This window comes from Rhincodon typus, chromosome 1 (genome assembly GCF_021869965.1).
Source record: "Rhincodon typus isolate 14 chromosome 1, sRhiTyp1.1, whole genome shotgun sequence".
In the NCBI taxonomy this organism is placed as follows: domain Eukaryota; kingdom Metazoa; phylum Chordata; class Chondrichthyes; order Orectolobiformes; family Rhincodontidae; genus Rhincodon; species Rhincodon typus.
In genome coordinates, this window is record NC_063332.1 from 58,918,289 (window position 1) to 58,939,763 (window position 21,475).

At 38.2% G+C, this 21,475-nt stretch overlaps 1 protein-coding gene across 1 annotated transcript in view; it reads left to right on the forward strand.

Moving 5' to 3' along the window:
• ndufs4 (NADH:ubiquinone oxidoreductase subunit S4) overlaps positions 1-21,475 on the forward strand; it is a 96,450-nt gene that overhangs the window by 70,365 nt on the left and 4,610 nt on the right. Inside the window, exons 2-3 of the mRNA XM_048596398.1 lie at positions 17,430-17,602; positions 18,683-18,756. Coding sequence (XP_048452355.1) covers positions 17,430-17,602; positions 18,683-18,756 — 247 coding nt within the window. The remainder of the gene's footprint in view (positions 1-17,429; positions 17,603-18,682; positions 18,757-21,475) is intronic.

A 21,475-nucleotide genomic window follows, 5' to 3' on the forward strand; every position in this document is an offset into this window, starting at 1 on the left:
ACATCGACTCAATGGGCCAAAGCACCTCTTCTGTTCAGTATGATTCTATGATTCCATTTGCCTGTCCAATTACCTGCTCAACTTGTGTGCTAACTTTTTGTGATGCATGTATAAGAACCCCCAAATCCCTTTCTGCTGCTGCTTTTTGTATTCTTTCTCAATTTAAATAGTATTCATCTCATCTGCTCTTCTTGCCAAAGTGCAGACTTCATATTTCCCACATATGTTCCATCTGCCAAGCCTGTGCTCACTCACTTATCTTACCAATACCCTTCTACAGACTCTTTGTGTCATCATCACCACTAACTTTCCCATCTATTTTTGTATAAGCTGCAAAATTGGTGATAGTACATTCTGTTCCCTCATCCAAGTTATTAATTGTTATTTTTAATCAATCTGTTCAGACATGGTATTACACACCTCCAGAGCAAATGGTGAACCTAGATCTTCTGGCCTGAGGTAAGGACACTATCACTACACCACAAAAACTCTGAAGTCAGTAATTACAGGTTACCATGCTGAAAATGCCCCCTTTATCCCAACTCTGTCGGCTATTAGCTAGCCAATCCTCTATCCATACTGGTATCCAACCCAACACCAGGAGCTCTTATCTTCATTAGTAGACTTATGTGTAATACCTTTTCTAACCTACTTGTTACCTTCTCAAAGAATTCAAATATGTGAGTCATAAATTCCCCTTTCTAAAACCATACTGATTCTGTTTGGTTATGTTATGTATTTCTGAATGCTTTGCTTATAATAGATGCTAATATTTTCCCAATGACAAGTGTTGAGGTAACTGGCTTATAGCTACCTTTTTTTGTCTCCCTCCCTTTTTGAATAAGGGTGTTATTATAACATGTCATGCCTCTGCACAGATGGCAATGGAGGTGGACTATAATATAACTTTTAAATAAAACTAAGTAAATATTGAAAATAAAACTTAAAGAAAATTAACAAAGATGAAAGCAGTGAAATTAAATTGGAGATTACATCAGCTTAGGTCTCTCTTTATGTTGTTTCATAATGTTGTCTCAGTTTTCATGAAATTACACAAAGCCAATTGACTTAATTCCTATCAGAAATGCATAATTTTGGCAGTTTATGAATGTGTTATGGTGACATACATGATGCAACACTACTGGTGTTCCTAACTCCCAAACAAAAGTGCACTTGCCACATTTTTCATGAAGTCACTATCCCATAAATGTTGAGGAGTTCCAACTAGGTGTGTCTGAGCACAGTGAGCTAAAAGCTGACGTTTTCAGTTTTTACAATTCCACACATCTCTCCAGTATTTGGCATTGTACCAGAATAACTCAACACATTGTATAGCAACCAGTCTAATTACCCTTACAAGCTGGGTGGATATAAAGGTTGAACCTTAGACCAGCCAAAGAAAACATTACACTGCGGGTGGGCCATGTTAAAGAAAGCTGACTATCAGCCTATCAGAGGGTGGGGAACAGGGACACAAAGCTTATATATCTACAGGAAACATGAGAAAATTGTTTCAAATAAAAATTTTTATGAGCAGATTTTTTTTCCCCAATATAGCAGCAGGAACTGAACTAGGAGGACACAGAATTTCTTTCCTTCTGTTGGTTTGTTGGTATCATCCTGCCTTAAGCCATTTTCACAGAGGAAACATCAGGGTTGGAATAACCACTTTTCTCTAAGGAGGAAATTAGTTGGCCTTTAAGTTAACTGTTTAAGGTAGTTATCAGCATGCAGCTGGAATTTTCCAATTATCCTTCAGGTTCCCAGCAACGTCAACAGCATGACATTCACCTTGAAGCAGCCACCCACTGTCAGATTGGGGATCTACTCCATCAGGAAAACTTTGCATCCCCATCCCATTCTCTCTCCCAATCCATCTGGCCACAACTACAGTCAGACCAACCCGTGGAGGGATTTCCCCTCTATTATGGTGTCCAGCTGTTGTGGCTTTTTTTTTAATCAGTTGCTGAGAGGGCACCTCAAGATGGAGGTATCATTTCTCTCCCTTTGTTGCAACAGGCAGTTTGACCCTGTTAGCCCTCCAGCTACAAGGAATAACGACAGCAAGTATAATCTCTGACCACTAATTGGCCAATCAAGGCAAAATCACTATCAGATGATTATGATGTACCATCAGGTTAGAACCTACTTTCGACCCCATGCCACGGTCGCAATCCAAAGCTTGAAAGTAAGGGTCATACAGTTATCAAACTAATACTTCACAAGTCAATTTTGTTTTGAGAAGTCGATGCAAAATGTAAGTATTATTATTTGGGCATAGATGTTTATTTGTATTACATGTCCTATGGAAAATATTACCAAATTAATTTTCCAATGTCCAGGAATTGTACTTTGTTCCATATGTCAACACCCATTAAATTGAAGTCGTATGTACCATTTTGTTTAGTCAGTGCACCACAACTTCTTTCCGTTGAAGCAGTCATTGCTGCTAGTGATTTATTTCTGTTAAATGAAATGGACCAGCTTAACATCTTTAAATGTACGTAAAATATTTTCTGCAAAGACAAATGTGATTTCAGTTGAAATCTATGTGAATAAGAAAGTGATTAAATTATGCTAATATAAATCTGAAAGTATGGCAGAATCTATTGGAGTACATTACTTATGTATCAATTAAATATTGAGCAACATGTCTGTTGGGAACAATGTTCATTATTTTACAACTTGGACAGGGACGTGAGGTGAAGGTGTAGAGAGAAGGCCAGGCATCAAAATGTCAGGTACAGACAGCAGAGATTGAGTGAATCCCAAGAAGAGTATAACATCAATAGGAGTATACTTAAGAGGGAAATCAGGAAGGTAAAAAGGGGAACAGAGATAGCTTTGGCAAATAGGGTTAAGGAGTATCCAAAGGCATTCTACAAATACATTAAGGACAAAAGGGTAACTAGGGAGAGAATAAGGCCCATTAAAGATCAGCAAGGCTGCCTATGTGTGGAACCGCAGGAGATGCGGGAGATACTAAATGAGTATTTTGCATCAGTAGAGAATGGTGGGGAAATAAATGTTGATATCTTGAAATATGTACAAATGACAGAGGAGGTGGTGCAGGACATCTTAAAACACAAAGGCGGATAAATCTCCAGACCCGATCAGGTGTATCCTAGAACTCTGGGAAACTAGGGAAGTGATTACTGAGCCCCTTGATGAGATATTTGTATCATTGATAGCCACAGGTGAGGTACTGGAAGACTGGAGGTTGGCTAATGTGGTGCCATTATTTAAGAAAGGTGCTAAGGAAAATCCAGGGAACTATAGACCCATGAGCCTGGCATCAGTGGTGGGCAAGTTGATGGAGGTAATCTTGAGGGACTGGATTTACATATATTTGGAAAGACAAGGACTGATTAGGGATAGTCAGCATGGCTTTGTGCATGGAAAATGATGTCTCACTGACTTGATTGAGTTTTTTTGAAGAAGTAGTGAAGAAGATTGATGAGGGCAGGGTGGTAGATGTGATCTATATGAATTTCAGTAAGGCGTTTTGGATGTGAACTTAGGAGGTATGGTTAGTAGGTTTGTAGATGACATCAGACTTGAAGGTGTCGTCGAAAGAAAAGAAGGTAACCTCAGTGTCCAACAGGATCTTGATCAGATGGGCTAGTGGGCCGAGGACTGGCAGATGGAGTTTAATTTAGATAAATGTGAGACGCTGCAATCTGGAAAGGCAAATCAGGGCAGGACTTATACACTTAATGGTAAGTTCCTGGTGAGTTTTGCTGAACAAAAAGACTTTGGAGTGCAGGTTCAAAGTTCCTTGACAGTGAGGAAGGCATTTGTTATGCTTGCCTTTATTGGTAAGTGCATTGAATATAGGAGCTGGGAGGTCATATTGTGGCTGTACAGGACATTGGTTAGGCCACTTTTGGAGTACTGCGAGCAAATCTAGTCTCCCCGCTATAGGAAAGATATTGTGAAACTTGAAAGGGTTCAGAAAAGATTTACGATGATGTTGCCATGGTTGAAGTGTTTGAGCTATAGAGAGAGACTGAATAGGCTGGGGCTATTTTCCCTGGAGCATTAGAGGCTGAGGGGTGACCTCAGAGGTTCATAATATCAAGAGGGGCATGGATTGGGTGAATAGCCAAGGTCTTTACCCCAGGTTGGGGGAGTCCAAAACTTGATGGCATTGGTTTAAGGTGAGAGGAGAAAGATTTAAAAGGGACCTAAGGGTAAACTTTTTCACATAGAGGGTGGTGTTTGTATGGATCGAACTGCCAGAGGAAATGGGGGAGGCTGGTACAATAACAACATTTAAAAGGCATCTGGATGGGTATATGAATAAGAAGGGTTTAGAGAGATTTAGGCTGAATGCTGGCAAATGGGACTAGATTTATCTAGGATATCTGGTCGGCATGGACGAGTTGGACCAAAGAGTCTGTTTCCATGCGGTACAACTCTTTAACTCTTAAAAAGTCTGAAACAGGCCTTTTAGCATCAAACAAAGGTAGATGATAGGGGACAATGTCAACCAATACTTTAGGTATCTTACATAAAGCACAATTTGAGCCATTCCTGTATAATGACACTTAGCCCCAGAAGAGTTCGAAGCAATTCAAGAGGAAATTACAAAATGAGCGCAGTTCCATCGTCTTCCAGAGAATTAAATGCAAAATCCAGAATGATGCCCACAGCACAGTGTGATGAAATGTTGCATTGTTGGAGGCACTGTCTTTAATGGACAGATTTTGCATCGGTCATGGAGTCGAGGTTTATGAGGAAAGGCAGGAAGGTGGGGTTGAAAATGATCAGATTAGCCATGATTTCATTGAATAATAGAGAAGAATGATGGACCAAATGGCCTACTTCTGCTCCTACATTTAAGGATCAATTAGCGTTGACCAAAGTTTTAGATGTTACAAAGTATCTTACAGTAAAATGATCACTGGAAAGAATTACGGGTGTTTGATGGCTAGAAGCACAAACCAGAAGGAAAAGGGCAAACATGGTGATATAATTGTGCTATTCTTTTGGATAACCTTTAGCCCCAGTTTCACAATTCCATGCTGTCTTCCTTAGTTCATATTTGTCATAAAGCTCAGTGCCTCTTTCCCTGATGAGAGACAGATTTTCCACAACTGACATTAAACTGACAGATCTGTGGTTTCCTTTGTTCTGCAACCTTCTTTCCTTAAATAATGGTGTGATTTTTTTTTAAAAATCTACAAGCCAAGTTCTTTAATCAAGAAATGTTGGAAAGTTGACCTAGAATTACCCATCCCTTCATTTTTCCTTTTATTTCCCAAGAGTGAAAATTCTCAGGCCCAGTCTTTTGTTCCATTATTTTCTTGATTGGTTTTTTTCTATTAAATGTAAACACTTCCTGGTCTTAATTTTAAGCTTTGTGCCATTAGTGCCTAGTGTAGAGTATTCACATGTTAAGCATGTTTTAATAGGCCTGCATTCCTTGCTACTAATCTTTTACTTTTTGGTATTTTTATGAATACCCTTGCTGTTAGTTTTCATATTCTATGAAAAATAGTACTTATACTCGTCTATGTGCACCAACAGTAAGATAGAGGAGTGAAACCATCTCCGTTTGTGGACAGCCTGACATAAATATTATAATAACTACTAACAGATTTAAAGAATTCGTCCTTTGAAATTCACATAGGTAGCATAGCAAGAGTGTGGAAATTGTTGCTGCAGAGAGTGGTTGAAACGGGTAGGATTGATGCACTAAAGGGAAGCTCGATGCGTACATGAAAATGGAGTAGAGGGATACCACCATAGGGTGGAAAGAAATAACTGTGAAGTCGAAGTAGACTTGTGTGGAGTATAAACCTTGAATGACCTGTGTCTGTGTTCTGTATTATATGCATTTAGCCAAACCCAGATTGACTGGTTGCCATCTATATGATTTTGTTGTGCAATAAATCACTAATACAGAAGTTGGATAACTTGGAAATACATTTCTCAGGGTTGATTATGTGCTACATGAGTATCAGTCACTTTTTTTCATTTGGGCAATAAAAAGCAAATTTTCAATTTCTTCAGCTACAACTCTACCCTATTCAGAGCATCTGGCAAAAGGCTTTGCAAAAGAAAAGACTAATTTTGAATGAGTTCTACTTTAATGTTAGATATGGTGCTCGGTAGATACTTGGTGTAATTTTCGTCTTTGTACAAAGGGTCAAAATCATGTCTTGTACCTTTATATCTTTATTTATTTTGAATTGATTTTATGCATTTTATTGTATGATTATATTAAGTTTGTAAAGCTTACCACACATAATTTTATGAAAATATTTTATTTAGTAAATTGTTTTGGAAATGTTGGAAACCAGTTTTGCTGGATGTTGTATGAGTTAGAAGAATGAGGTGATCACAATGGAGAGTGTTGTAATGCATTTTAAAAACTGTGAGAAATCAGCTTGTCTAGACTGACTGAGCCCACAGGGAATAGGAATATTTAGAGCTTCTTTGCCCATTAGGTGTCAAGTATGTGATAGATGCCAAGCTTTTATTTTCCTAACTTTAGCAATAGCTCAGCTGTACAACAGCACCCTACTTGCCTTCCGCAAGCAGAAACAATGATTGTAAACTATGATGATTCTATGTTCAAAGTGGTTTGAAATCTTTATTCTAACAGCTGACTGCCAAATGTCAACTTTTAACTGATGAACTCGTAAATAAATTATTTTCAGAGGAATAGAAACATCTAGTTTTATTGATTTTGTTTCGATTCCACAAATCCTTATCTAACCAATGTCAACATTTAGTATTATGATGACAATCAGTTTTATTGTATAGGCATATTAAATGTATGTTTTAATTGTAAAGAGCTACCTGTTTGTCTCAAATTGTATTTTATTATTTATAAAACAAATCAGATTGAAACTTCATGAATCAGCAAAAAATGCCAATGGTAACGACAGGAGCATACTATCCCAAAAATCTATGCTTAAAATACGTATTGAAGTGGTTTGTAGAGAAGTCAACTTCATTATATTTTATGGCTATGCTATAGTATATAAATCTTCAAAGTAAATGTTAATTTGAAAACTATTTTCCAAAGATATCATCACTCTCAAAAAGGATCAAATTTTATCTAGTTCCAGAGAATAAAACAGTTTTGAGAATGTTCTTTTATATTAGATATATTCATGTAATGAATCCGAGTATTGAAGTTTATAGTTCTGGTTTTTGAATTTAACCTGATAAATCCCAAGCCACAGTGAAATTTGTATATGATGAAAATGCTGATAAAACGCCAGAAATAATTCCCAATCATTACATATATACATTCTCCACTTCAATTTTCTGTGCAACTCCCATATGTATCTTCTGTGTTTCCCAGATTGTGTGTCGTAAACTTTTGTGCCCACAGTATCCAGAATGTTTGAAAACCCAATGAAATAGCGTCAAATCAAACTTATTAATTTTGCTTTTTGGAACAAAAACAGTGAAATATTTAGAAAATATTTCATTTAATGAAACAAAGCAATCTGAAATCAGATGCCAAAAATCAGGTAGGCTAAGTATGTTCAAATGTAGGGGAAGTTTATAAATCCTGCTTTCTCAATTTTAAAATTGTTGTAGCCATAGGTTTGAAGAGGAATACTGTTGTAACAGAACTTTCCTTGATCAATTTTTCAATAAACAAGTGCTGCAAAAGTATTCAAATATGCTGAACTCCAGTAAAAATTGGTTGCAACAGTGTCATAAACTGTGGAAAAACAATAATCTTGGAGGTAAAAGACCACAGTATATCGTGTTCCTAATTTCAATTTTGTTGCCGCAGGAAATATCAAACAGAGGTAGCATACTTTTTCACAGAGGGAAGCAGTTTTGAATAATTTGTTTTCTCACATACTCTATAGTGTATGGCAACAGTGGAGATGGCCTGGTAATAGGCCTGCATCCTATTCGCTACATTGGACGGAGGCCAAACTGCAAGCAGGCAGTTTGGGAAATAGCAAGAGACTGGGAATGAAGGAAAAGTAATTAAATCTCTACTTTCTAAAGCTTCACTTAAACCCTGAAGATTATGATTTGCAAGAGAAAAAATTTAAGATATCTACCTCACAATGTAGCCAGTGAGAAGAATTTTTTTTTTTTAAAAATGTGGGTGTGAAATCAGTTGAACATGATCCAGAACTGGTGAATAGAAACATGCAATGAGAAAACATGGCTGTTGGAAAGGTTGTAAAGTTGTGGATATAAGCTATATGATTCATAATAAAAGAATTAGACTGCTTTGGTCACGTTAAAAAAAATGGCTGGAAGATCTTAGCAGGTAACACAACATCAGTGGAGAGAAACAAAGGATTTTTTTCTTTTTAAACCGATGACCTCTCAGAACAGAAGAGAAATACAGAGGCATGAGTCTCTAAATCAGAAAAGGATGCAGGAGGCACCTTAGTGTAAGTGTAGGAGATGCAACACCTGCACTTTCACTTCCTTCTTTCTCACTGACCAAGGCCCCAAACACTCCTTCCAAGTGAATCTGCAGTCTCTTGTACTTGTTTCAATTTAGTGCACCGTATTCACTGTTCACAATGTGGTGCCCACAACATTATGGCGACTAAACATAGATTGGGTGACCGCTTTTCAGAATGCATTCATTCTATCCGTAAGCAGGATTCTTGAATTCCAGTTGCTTGTCATTTTAATTCTCTTCTTTTGCTCCCCTGCTGTCCTTTCTACCCAAGGCCTGCCACAGTGTTCCAGTGAAGCTCAATGAATGGCATCTTATCTTTTGACTTGATACTCTTCTGGATTGAACATTGAGTTCAACAGCTTTAGATCATAGCACAAAATGGAAGCAGAGGTTATGTGCTTTCCTTTTTTTTCCCCTCCCTCTTCTGGCTTGTTTTACTGTGTTGATCTTCATCTTGATTCTTTCTTTAAGCTTTCATATTATAAGACCTTAATTCATGAGAACAGAAGTAAGCTATTCAGAGCACTGAGTCTGCTGTACTATTGAGATCATGGCTGATCTAATAATCATCAACTTCACTCTCCTGCCTTTTCCCCATAACCCTCGATTCCCTTAACATTTCAAAATTTTGTCTATCCCATATACTTGATGAATATACTTGATGACCAGCCTTGACAGCCAGCTGCAGTAACGAATTCCACAGATTCATACCCTCGGACATGAAATTCCTCCTCGTCTGTCTTAAATATGAGACCTCTTATTCTGAGATTATGAGCTCTGATGCTAGACTCTCCCACAAGGGGAAACAACCTTTCCATATCTCCCCTGTGAAATCCCCTAATAATCTTATATGTTTTAATAAGGTCGCCTGCCATTCATTGATATTCAAATGAGTACAGGCCCAAATTTCTCACCTCTCCTCAAAAGATAGTCCCAGTGAACCTTCCCTGGACTGCTTTTAATGCCGGTATATCTCTCTTTAGATAAGGGGCCTAAAACTGTCCACTGTATTCCAGTTTTGGTCTAACTAGTGACTTGTATAGTTTTAGCTAAACCTCCCTACTTTTATATTCTATTTTCTTTGAAAGAAAAGCCAACATTCCATTTGCATTCTTTGTTACCCACTGAACTTGAATGTTCGCTTTTTGTGCTTCATGGGTGAATACTCCAAAATCCCTCTGTTGCAAAGGTTTCTGCAGTCATTCTCCATTTAAATAATATTCAGCTCCCACTTGTTCCTGCTAAAGTGCATAACTTCATATTTCACCATGTTAAATTCCAACTTGCAAGTTTTTGCCCATTTGCTTAATCTGTCTATATCCGTCTGCAGTCACTGCTTCTCATCCTACAGTCAAAGCCGCAGAGACTCAATGCATATGACATAAAGCAGAGAGAGATTAATAAAATGCTTATGAATTAAAGATACCATGAGGTTAATTGCAATTGTGAACCTGCATAAGGTATTTTATACCAAATTGTATCAAGCATTTGTAACACATTTTAACAAGGAATAATAATTTTAACACATGCAAAGTTGGTATTACTGCAACTTTGATGGAAACGAACACTGTACAGCAGGATTTAACAGGCCTTCAAGCCTATTGACAAGAACCAATTTTGCAATTGCAAGGTCTTCTATTTGTCTATTGAAGTGATAAACCAGGTTTTCCTTCTTTATTTCTCCTCTATCAAGCCACAGGTAGGTAAGGGTGGAAAACTCAGTTGTACTAGAATTCTGTTGGTGGATTTACAGGATAGCATATCCTGACAATCATTCAATTATAAGGTTCACTGTCCCACTCATGGTTATCTTGGATAATTTCTAGACTGGTTAAGAAGCACATCTGGGGAACAGATGAGTAAAGGGGACTTTAACTTCACAGGGGACTCAGTGACATGGCTACAAAATGAAGCTGTGATGAGTTTGACTAATTTCTGTAGCACATTCTTTATTTTGAGCAAGGATAGTTCAAAACTGTACTGGTGATCTCCAATAACCATTAGTAGACAAAGGAGGAGTAAAACACATTGTTGCAGGTAAACACTTTTTAACCGACCAATGGTAAATTAGTAACTGCATTTTTTAAATATATTATTACATGTTCTCTGTATAATTATTTAACTTAGGTTATCTGCTTCTAGTCCCCATTTCTCCCCGTCCATTGCACAAGAAATACTCCTGACAAATCAGGGGAAAATAGTCTGTGGTATCCTGAAATTCCAGCTAGAAATGTAGACTGTAGCCTCCTAGTTGAAAGGTCTGATGTTCCCAATGGAAAGACTTTCCTCATGAAAACCAGTTTAAAACATTGTTCCTTTTTGAAATGTTGTCATGAAAGTGAAGGTTTCTTCCTTCTCTTTCCCCCTTTATGACTCATTAATCCAGTGACGTTAATCTTGATGTTAACAAGCTATAATGGTTGTACACGCCATTCAGTTCTTTGTGGAGCAATTACATCAGAACTACAATTAAGCAAACAAGTGACAAACATAGCTGGAAAAGCAGGGTGAAGAATGGGAAATCTCAACAGAGCTTAATCCTACTCTCAACAGCTTTGATGTTTGGTGTTGGTAGGCTGCAGAGAATCCTACTTCTTGTTCGTGGACTCAGTAAAGTTCAAAGCTGTATGCACCAGTGGTCTTGATGAGGAATCAGCTCCAACTGTCATGAAGGCCATGTGGCCAAGCTTACACATTTGAAAAAGTTCTGTCAGATCTTGATATATGTTTGTCATGCACACAAGGAACTTATTGCAGCTTCACATCACTATTCTGCGCGTATCAAAAAAATTCTTCAAAAAATATCCATGATAAAACTTCAGATGCTGTGTTTCTTTTTTTTTTACCAGGAGCATTGTAGAATTTGAAACAGAGCTGACTTGGTTAATCATCTGTAGGTAAATCATGTTTTTTTTGGACGTAAACTGCAAAGAGAAATGTTTGTGATCTGCCTGTTCGGTGATATTTCTCCACTAGATGATACAGACAGATATAGATAGATTAAGTAGGTGAGCAAAATGTGATAGAGGGAGTGTAATGGGGAGAAAATGTAAAATTATTCATTTTGGCAGAATGTAACATAAATGAAGAACAATTGCAGAAATCCAAAGTGCTGAGGGATCTAGGATGGATCACAAAAAGTTATCTTGTACATGGAGTGCATAATTAAAAAGCTTAGTTGGACCTAATCCTTTATTACAAAAGGAATAGAATATAAGACTAAGGATAAAAGCAAAATACTGTGGATGTTTGAAATCTGAGACAAACACAGGGAATACAGGAAAAACTCAGCAGGTCTGCCTTAAGAAGTCATAGCAGACTCAATAGTAAGTCTGTTTCTCTCTCCACAGATGCTGCCATAAAAGTTCAGGAGGTTATGCTTCAGTTACACAGGGCATTGATGATACTACATCTTGAGTACTACATGCAGCTTTTATTTCCTTATTTAAGGAAGGATAAATGTGTTGAAGAAAAAAAAACAGAAGTTGCTGGAAAAGCTCAGCACGTCAGGCAGCACCTGTGAAGAAAAAATCAGAGTTAATGTTTCAGGTCTGGTGACTCTTCCTCAGAACTGATGGTACCTGGGAAAACATCAATTTATATGCAGAAAATAGGGAGGGGGTTGCGTAGGGAGTGAACAATCGGATAAAGCCGAAAGAGAGAGAAGAGTTGTTGGATAGATAAAAGAACTGATAACAATCTGGCTAGGAGTTGTTAATGGAGACTGTTAGTGACTAGCAATAGGTAGTGTGTAATGGCAGGAAATGTGATAACAAGGCTGGGTGTGTGGGGTTGGGGGCTAGGACAAGGGAGAGTTTAGGCCCTAAAATTATTGAATTTGATATTGAGTCCGGAGGGCTGCAGGGTCCCCAAGCGGAAAGTGAGGTGTTGATCTTCCAGCTTGCATTGAGCTTCGCTGGAACACTGCAGCAAGCCTGAGACAGAGATGTTGGCTAGGGAACAGGGTGGTGTGTTAAAGTGGCAGGCAACATGTAGGTCAGGGTCTTTTTTGCGAGCAGAATGTAGATATTCTGCGACGCGGCAACCCAATCTACGCTTCATTTCCCCAATGTAGAGGAGACCACATTGTGAGCAGCAAATGCAGTAGACTAGATTCTGGGATGTGCAGGTGAAGTGCTGCTTCACCTGGAAGGTATGTTTGGGCCCTTGGATAGTGGGGAGGGAGGAAGTAAATGGGCAGGTGTTGCATCTTTGCTGGTTGCGGGGAAGGTGCCAGGGGCGTGTTGGAGGTGAAGAAAGAGTCAACGAGGGTGTCCTGGAGGGAGCGGTCCCTGCACAGGGAGTGGAGGGGAATATGTATCTGGTGGTGGCATCTCACTGGAGATTGTGGAAATGGTGTCAGATGATCTTCTAGATGTGGATACTGGTGGGATGGTATATAAGGACAAGGAGAACCCTGTCACTGTTACGGGAAGGAAGAGAACTTTTCCAATTCCAGATGAAAGAGGGAAGCAGCACTGGTGATATCATTAATATATCGGGGAAGGAATTGTGAGTGGGGGCCGGAATAGAACTGGAACAAGGAATGTTCCACGTACCCCACGAAGAGACCGGCATAACTGGGGCCCATGTGGACAACCATGGCCACCCCTCTGCCTGAAGAAAATGAGAGAAGTTAGAGGCAGTTCAGAGGAAGTTTACTAATTGATACCTGGAATGAGTGGTTGACTTATGAGGAAAGGTTGGACAAGTTTGTCTTGTTTCCACTGGAGTGAAAGATGACTTGATTGAAGAGCCTGTACAATCCTGACAAGTTCAACACGGAAAGGACATTTCCTCTTATGGCTGACTCTGAACTAGAGGGCACTGTTGAAAAATTAGAAGTCACTCACAGGACATCAGTGTAGCTGGGTGGGCCAGCACTTATTGCTCATTTACTAATTACCCAGAGGGCAGGTAAGAGTCAAGCACATTGCTGTGGGTCTGGAGTCACACATAGACCAGACAGCTACCTTCCGTAAAGGACATTAATGGGCCACCTGATTATTTATGCATTCTTTTTGAGTTTAACAAGAAATTAAACTTCTTTGTGTATTGAAATAACTTTCTTTATATTGTGGAATCATTATAGTATTAAAGATGCCTGTTTGTACAAACTTTGAACATTGAGCAGTTTTAAGTGGCCTTTTCTGTGTCATCAATTTTGCTACAATTGGAAAACAGGCAAGTTTCTACATGCAATTAAAAATGTCTTTTGTTCTAAAATTCAGAAAGCACGTAGAAAAGCTGCTTTAGAGATATGGCATGTTTTCAAACTGGAATGTACGAAGTACAGGAAAATGAGTGAGGCTGGTTGGGGGGTGGGGTCACAGGACAAGTCTAGGTGTAACACAGTCAGCATAGTTCTGTGGGCTGGAATTTTCAAACAACCTTGAAATTTTGCCACTGGGGCTGAAAGCAGAGGGTGCCTCCACTCCAAAGGGGGAATTGGCCTCAATATCTCCACCATTATCAGCGATGAGGATGATACCATCTTGAAGAGTACATAGGATTATGCAGGAAAGCAGGCTCAAACAAACAGCGAGTCATGGCACATCAGTACCATCTTGAATACTGGTGTGGCCATTACTGCAAAGGAATTTTTATTTTATTATTCATTCATGGGATGTGGGCATCACTGGGTAGGCCAGGATTAATTGCTCTTCCTTATTTTCCTGGAGGGCAGTGAGGAGCAACCACACTAATGTGGGTCTGGAGTTACACGTATGCCAGACCAGGTAAACACAGCAGTTTCCTTTCCTGAAGGACATTAGTGAACCAGATGGCTTTTTCCAACAATTGACAATTGTTTCATGGGGGTCATTAGATTTTTAATTCCAGATATTTTTTATTGCATTCAAATTCCACCATCTACCGTGGCAGGATTCGAACCTGGGTCTCTGGATTAATCATCTCCGACTTCCCTCCTGACACTTGTTCCCAGCCTGTTGCTAATAAGCCAAGAAAATGCTGTCCCCTCTCATACATATGTAATCCTGTATTTACTCCAGGGCTTCCCAAACCATGGATAGAAACCCTCAATGGGACTGCCAGTCACAATTTTCAGGTCACAGTTTCCCAAGGCAGGAATCTACAGATACATGGCCCCTTTATTTCATTGCAGTCTTTTCATGGGGGGATGTGAATTATCCAGCCTATCCTTGAGGCCTGAATGCTTTCGTCCAGAGCCCGATAGCAAGTAGGTGTTCTTCATTAAAGTCTCTGATTAAATAAACAAGTGATTTCCTCCCAACCCCCAAGCTCAGTCTGGTCTTGTAGTCAAAGCATTGTAACCCCATTTTGGTGCTTGAACAATTGAGTTTTGGGAAGCACTGATTCTCAAATGTTTCGGTTGCTGAATACCATTGAGCATTTTCTGTAATAAAAGAAAATGCTCAGAAAGTCCTGATACTCACAAAAGAAAACTTTGACAATTACTGGATGATTTTACAGCATCTTTGGGTAGAGTAATTGTGAAGTGGAAGGCAGTAAGCTAAAATGTGTGGTCCCTTTAAAAGATTTGTGCTTTGTCTGTGCTTAGAGTTTTTACCCAGAGATTGTGTCAGTAAGCAGCTGGTAAATTGTACAGACAGTTCTAAAATTGCAACATGTACTCATTGGCTGTAAGTGGAAACCTCAGACCTGTTTTGATGTTTTGACAACAAGCTTGAATTTGGCCAATTAATTTAAAGCAAGCACCTAGATACAGAAAACTGATTGAATTTAACTCTGGTGTTGACAAACTGAAACCAATCATATTATAAGAATTTGATTGTGTCATTACGGGTGTATAACACGGGGGATTTTGGAAAATCGGAGAGAGCCGTCTGCCACCTGCCAGAGTTAGCACTATTCAGCTCTCAGAAAAAGCCTATCTAATTAATCAAAGGTACTGCGGTATTTTAGCTCAAAGTCCTCATTGAAGAAATTATAGAGACAATTATAGTAAGTAGTTAGTAGTATGAGGAGGAATTGTCGGTTTGTTAGTAATTCTGTTAATTTGTTCATTGTTGGGTTAAATGAATAAATTGTTTCTTGTTACTTGTAAAGTGGAAATCAAAGATTTTCTTTCCTTTAACCACTCTTTTAACAGATTACGAGGGGAAAGACCAGCTTCTGTGGGTATTTCGGGGGTAATTATTAGAGGGGAACCCCAACTCCCATCGTGACAGATAAGGGTTTGTGTTTTAGTTTAATTATCAGAGGGGTTTGGCTACTCCCCCTCTGTAACAGAAGACATTACAAATTAAATAGCTTTTGATGACTTTTCTATTTAAAATAAAAATTATGAGCCTACTGAGCCATGAACATTTTGTTAGATCAGAACAAATGAAAATAGATCTGATTTGGATATGCACAGTACTCTCTTGCAAATGGACAGAAGTGAATTTCAGAAAGTCCAATTATTTGTATCCTATGAAAAGAAAACACCGAATCAACTTGTCCACAAAACATAGAGTGGCTAAGTCATTAATGGGATCGATCAGCTACTGTTCAGTGACTCGCTGGCAGTGATTCCTCATGGGACAAGTACAGGCTATTCAAAAGAGCTTAAAATTTATTGCCTAATCTAAAAATTATTACTTTAAAAGATTCATGTAATGCAGCTGTATGGACTAACATTGATATTTTTCATGTGTTGAAATCTCTAACTGCAAATGGAACATGCAATTTAGCAGAAATGTTTATAAATCTCTTTTAAGCTGTTGACTGAGTTGCTCTTAGCATATGAAGCAGATTTATTAAAAGTGAATGACTGTTAATTGACCAAAAGGAGTGCTGTTTTCTACACTGATGTTCTCTACATATTGAATATCTTTCATGTTGAAATGCAATCCCGATACTGAAAAGGATTTGTCAAGACATTGCATCTTAACACAGGAATGAAACATGAATTTGACCTTTCCCTTACCAAAAAAGAACACAAGAGTTGTTTGCAGTAAGCAAGGATATATCAAGTTATAGTGTGGTATCTTTTGAATGGTTAAATGAAGCTACAGCAACTTGGCTATTGGGTTAAAATATTATAAAGGATTAAATATTATATTATGCATCTCTCCAGTATTATTTCAGTCTAACTAGATTAATATAACAGAACAACAATATTCGGAATACAGTACATGACCCAGCCTTATTTTGATGCAATCACAGATCAGCAATTTAGATTGATTTTACTGGACATGATCTGACACACACATTCTATGATTGAGTAGTTTAGGATTACAAACTTGATGCTGCATTCAATTCAGTATAAACATAGCAACAATATAAATGCAGCGCTAATTTATTTTGAATTATAAGGCAATTTTGTGCTCTTGTCTTTCTCAAACAGCTTGCAGATTTAAAAAAAAACTCTCTTTAGACTTGTAATGGTGAAATGAGACGTTGCTTGACAAACAATATGTAAAATTGTAGCCAAAGATAAGAGAGGATTTTTTTCTTAACAGTCGCAAGTAAGAGTTCATCAAGTGTTTTGCCAAAGAATGGCTGGTTTCATTGTCTCAGCTTGAAACCTTATGAAAGGATGTGCAAGTATAGGAATCCAAAATATCACAGAACAGAAAATAAGTAAGTTTTAAGAAGCAATGAAATGTTGTCTGTGATGATGTCTATATTGTGGCTCTTGCAATGTTTGGAAGTCACACAGCTGTTGCTGATTAGCTGCGTAGAAAACCTCCAGACTATGTCACTGATACTGTAGCTATGAATCGCAAAATCACATACTCATCTGTCAAATTGGTTAAACATTCATCACCTGGTATTCAGATGTGTAATGATTTACGAACCATATATGCATTTTGTTATTTGCCTCCCAGTTGTAGTAAAAGGATCATATCGTGCAGACCTTTGAAATTAGTACATGTTTTGTTGTTATTTGGCAATTTCAAGATAGACATCAAGAGATTTCTGGAATCGTAAGGGAATTAAGAGTTATGAAGATAGTGCAGGAAGGTGGATTTGAAGTCTGAGATCAGCACTGAATGATCTACTCCTGTTATTTCATATATTCTGTTTTTGACACCAGGATATCAGTCCAGTAACCGGGGTCCCAGAGGTCCAAGTAAAAACACGGAGAGTGAGGATTTTTGTTCCAGCACGGAACGCAATGCAATCTGGCATGAACAACACAAAGGTTTGGAAGCTGGAGTTTGACACCAGGGAACGCTGGGAAAATCCCTTAATGGGTTGGTCATCCACGTGAGTTTTATTTTTATTAAATATGACTTTAGTAAAGTTTAATTAGGAAGTAGAGATAAACATAAACATAAACTCAATAAGCAATTAACTTTTAAGTCTTCACGTGCAGATCTCATTATCATTAGTGTTTGACTATTACCAGCACTGAATCTTTTCATTTGCAGGATGTGACCATTACTGACAAGGTCAGCATTTGATGCCCATCCCTAGTTGCACTTGAGAAGATGATGGTGACTTGTCTTCTTAATAGCTGAGTGAATTGCTATTTCAATGAATGGTTAAGAGTTAGCTAAATTACTGCGGGTTGGGAGTACCATTCAATTGGCACTAGATAAAAATTATAAAATTGTTGCAGCATAGAAGGAGGCCATTCAGCCCATTGTTTCTGTACCTCTGCAAAACATGTTTAAATGCTTCTTCCAGTTACCTTAAACCTGTACCCTCTTGTTCTTGATCCTTCTACATAGGGGAGCAATCACTCCCTATCTACTCTGTACAGACCCCTCAAGATTTTGGAAACCTCTATCAAACTTCCTCCAAACCTTCCCTTTTCCATTAAAAACTCCCCTCTTCACTGAAGTTCATGATTTTAGCCAGTTTATTAATGGAGATAAAATTAAATTATTCTGAAGTGAAGACATAGAATGCAATCCTCTTGCTAGAACAGTATTGATCGTCTCAAAATTATAATTGCCCCTTTGCAGATCATAGAAAATGTTTACAAAATTTGATCTCTAGATGCATAGAAGACTGCATTTATACCTTGTTATACTGAGGAGGTTGTGACAATTTTCTCTCAAAACTGCTGCCTTGCAGTGCGGATGCGACCACATTGTATCTAATAAGGAATTTGAAGATATCCACTGGCAGTAAAGAATAAGGGACCTAGATCCACAGGACATTGTATGACAAGGAGTGATTGTCCTTCTGGCATTGGTGCTTTTCTCCTCCTCGGTGCAAGTGTGACTGATTTTGCCTAACATCTTAAACTTTAAACAGACTGAAATACAATTAAAAGCATGTTAATAGGATTGAAGTTTGATTGTTGTAAAAGGCTTATAATTCTTCTTTTCATTTCAGAGCTGATCCACTATCAAATATAGATATAAGTTTTACCACCAAAGAAGACGCAATTGCTTTTGTGGAAAAGAATGGTATTGTGCTATTTCATTTAAATCTAGTAGTGAGGTTGCTCTGGATCACATAGACATTTCTGTTGCAACGTTAGTTGTAATGCCATACCATTCTGAATAAATTAATGACAACTAAGGATTTAGAATCAATCATTATGTAGTAAATATGTAAACTGTGTGTTAATGCTGTATAATCTCAATATTCAAAGTCTAAGGACAAGATAAATTGTTTTTAAATCTTTATTTTAAACTAGTTGCTGCCAGCATATAAGTAAGAATATTATAACAAGCTCGTTGAGTCTTATGTGAACTATGCTGGCTGTAATTTCAATTTTTATCCATTTAAAAAAAATCCTATTTTTAATTTGTCTTTAATATTTGTGCAATTCATAATTGTCTAAAATTTCCAATCTATTATATTAATGGTGTTGCCATAGTAGAAATGACCACTCGTAGACAATATAACAGACACTTTTGTGAACAGCATTTTTAAAAATTATTTCAAACTTCTGTTAGGGTGTAAAACGCCCAGACTTTTCATTCATCAGTCATGATTGAAGGTGGAGCAGACTTGTTGAGCTGAATGGACTAATTCTGCTCCTATATCTTATGATCGTATTCCAAAGACCATGCAAGTTGCTGTATAAAGTAAAAAAAAAAGAATAAATCTACAGATTATTTGAAGTATTTCAGTAAGAATACTGTCATGTACCACGCCATAATTGTGGAGAGAAATGTTATTTATATGTCCACCACCATTCACAACTAGATGTGGCAAGACTTGATCTGAGCCCTTGTTTGTGGTATCACTTAGCGCGGTCTTTCACATGCTGCTCCTACTCTTCAGTATCAATGTAGATGTGTGTTGTAGCTTCTTAATGTTGGCATTTCATTTTAATTACACTCAATGCAATTATGCTTCCATAATCCTCATTGAAGCAGGGCAGATTCCCCTGGCTTGATGGTAACGGTAGAGTGAGAGATATGAGATTTCATGTTGTAATTGAATGCACCGTGGTGCCTTGTGGATGCCCAGTTTTGAGCTGCTAGATGTGTTCTGGATCTATCTCGTTTAGTATGGTGAAAACAGCACACACATGAGGAGGTGAAAACAGGATTTTGTACCTATGAACTGCAGTGATCACTCCTAGCAGTACTGTCATGGACATTTGAATCTGGAACTGGTGAGAGCAAGATCAAGTAAATTTTTCCGTTTATTGGCCTCTTACCACTTTTTGCAGGCCTAGTCAGGTAGGTATATCCTACTCATTAGTCATGAGTAGATGGGAGTGCAAATGATAATAAATGAATAAAGCAAACCCTTAACTATGAATAATGTTTTATCTGGGAAACTGATCTACACAATCCAATAAACCTGTGCAAAATTGTATCACCATGAGAAAATTGTAGCATTCAGGTTTACAGATAATTTATAATCAAAATGATAATTTTAGTATCCCAGAAATAGTTGCCATACAAAGCATGTTATTTTCAATGGTATCTGCTGTAGTTCTTTAAATATGCATTGCTAATGGCTAGTACATGTTGATGTTATTCCAAATACAAGGGAATAAGTCCTTCTACAGCATGGTGGCACAGTAGTTAGCGCTACTGCCTCACAGCACCAGGGACCTGGGTTCGACTTGAACCTCGGGCGACTGTGTGTGGAGTTTGTACATTCTCCCCGTGTTTGCGTGGGTTTCCTTCGGGTGTTCTGGTTCCCCCCCACAGTCCAAAGATGTGCAGGTTAGGTGGATTGGCCATGCTAAATTGCCCATAGTGTCCAGGGACATGCAGGCTAGGTGGATTAGTCATGGTATTTGTGGGGTTACTGAGATGGGGTAGGTCTGGGTGGGATGCTCTTTGGAGGGTTGGTGTGGACTTGATGGGCCAAATAGTCTGTTTCCACACTGTAGGGATTCTATGATTTTAAGTAATGTAAACCGGGATTTAATTTAGTTTTGTGTGTCAAGAATAGGATTTGCACTGTAACTGTTGTTATTTTTAAAGCATAAACTAGCTTGAAATTTCAAGCAACTAGTTGGCTCTTTGAAAGACAAGAGGACTGTTTTCAGGAGAGATTTTTAAATGAATGTGTAGTTGGTCAATAAGGGATGGTGCAGTGCTGGATCCAATTCAGGGAATGAAGCTGGACAGGGCTCAAGGTGGCAGTGAGAGAGCATTTTAGTGATAGTTACCAAACACAATATGTTTAAAGTTTGTTATGGGAAAGAAAAAAGACGTCTTCAAAAAAGAGTTCTGGATTTGGAGAAGGCAATTTTGATAAAATAAGGCAGGATCTGGCTAAAGTAGGCTGGGAACAGCTACTTCTGGGTAAATCTACAGCAGAACAATTGGGGGCATTCGAAATATAATTGGTGAGAGTACAAGCCCAGCATGTTCCCTTTGGGATGAAATGTAGGAGCAAGAAGTCCAAGTAACTCTAGCTACCTGGGAATATTCTGGATTAGATAAGAAGGAAAAGAGAGACTTTTAGCAACAGGTACAAAGCGACCAAATCAATAGAAGGCCTAGAAGAGTACAGAAAGCGCAGGGAGGATCTTAAACCAATTAGGAGAGCAAAGAGGGGGCATGAAAAAAAACACACTGGTTAGTAAGATTAGGAAGAATCCCAAAATACTGTATAAACATATCAAAGGGAAGAGGGTAACCAGAGAAATGTAGGGCCCATGAGGGACCATGGGGATAATCCGTGCGTAGAACCAGAGGATATTGGTTA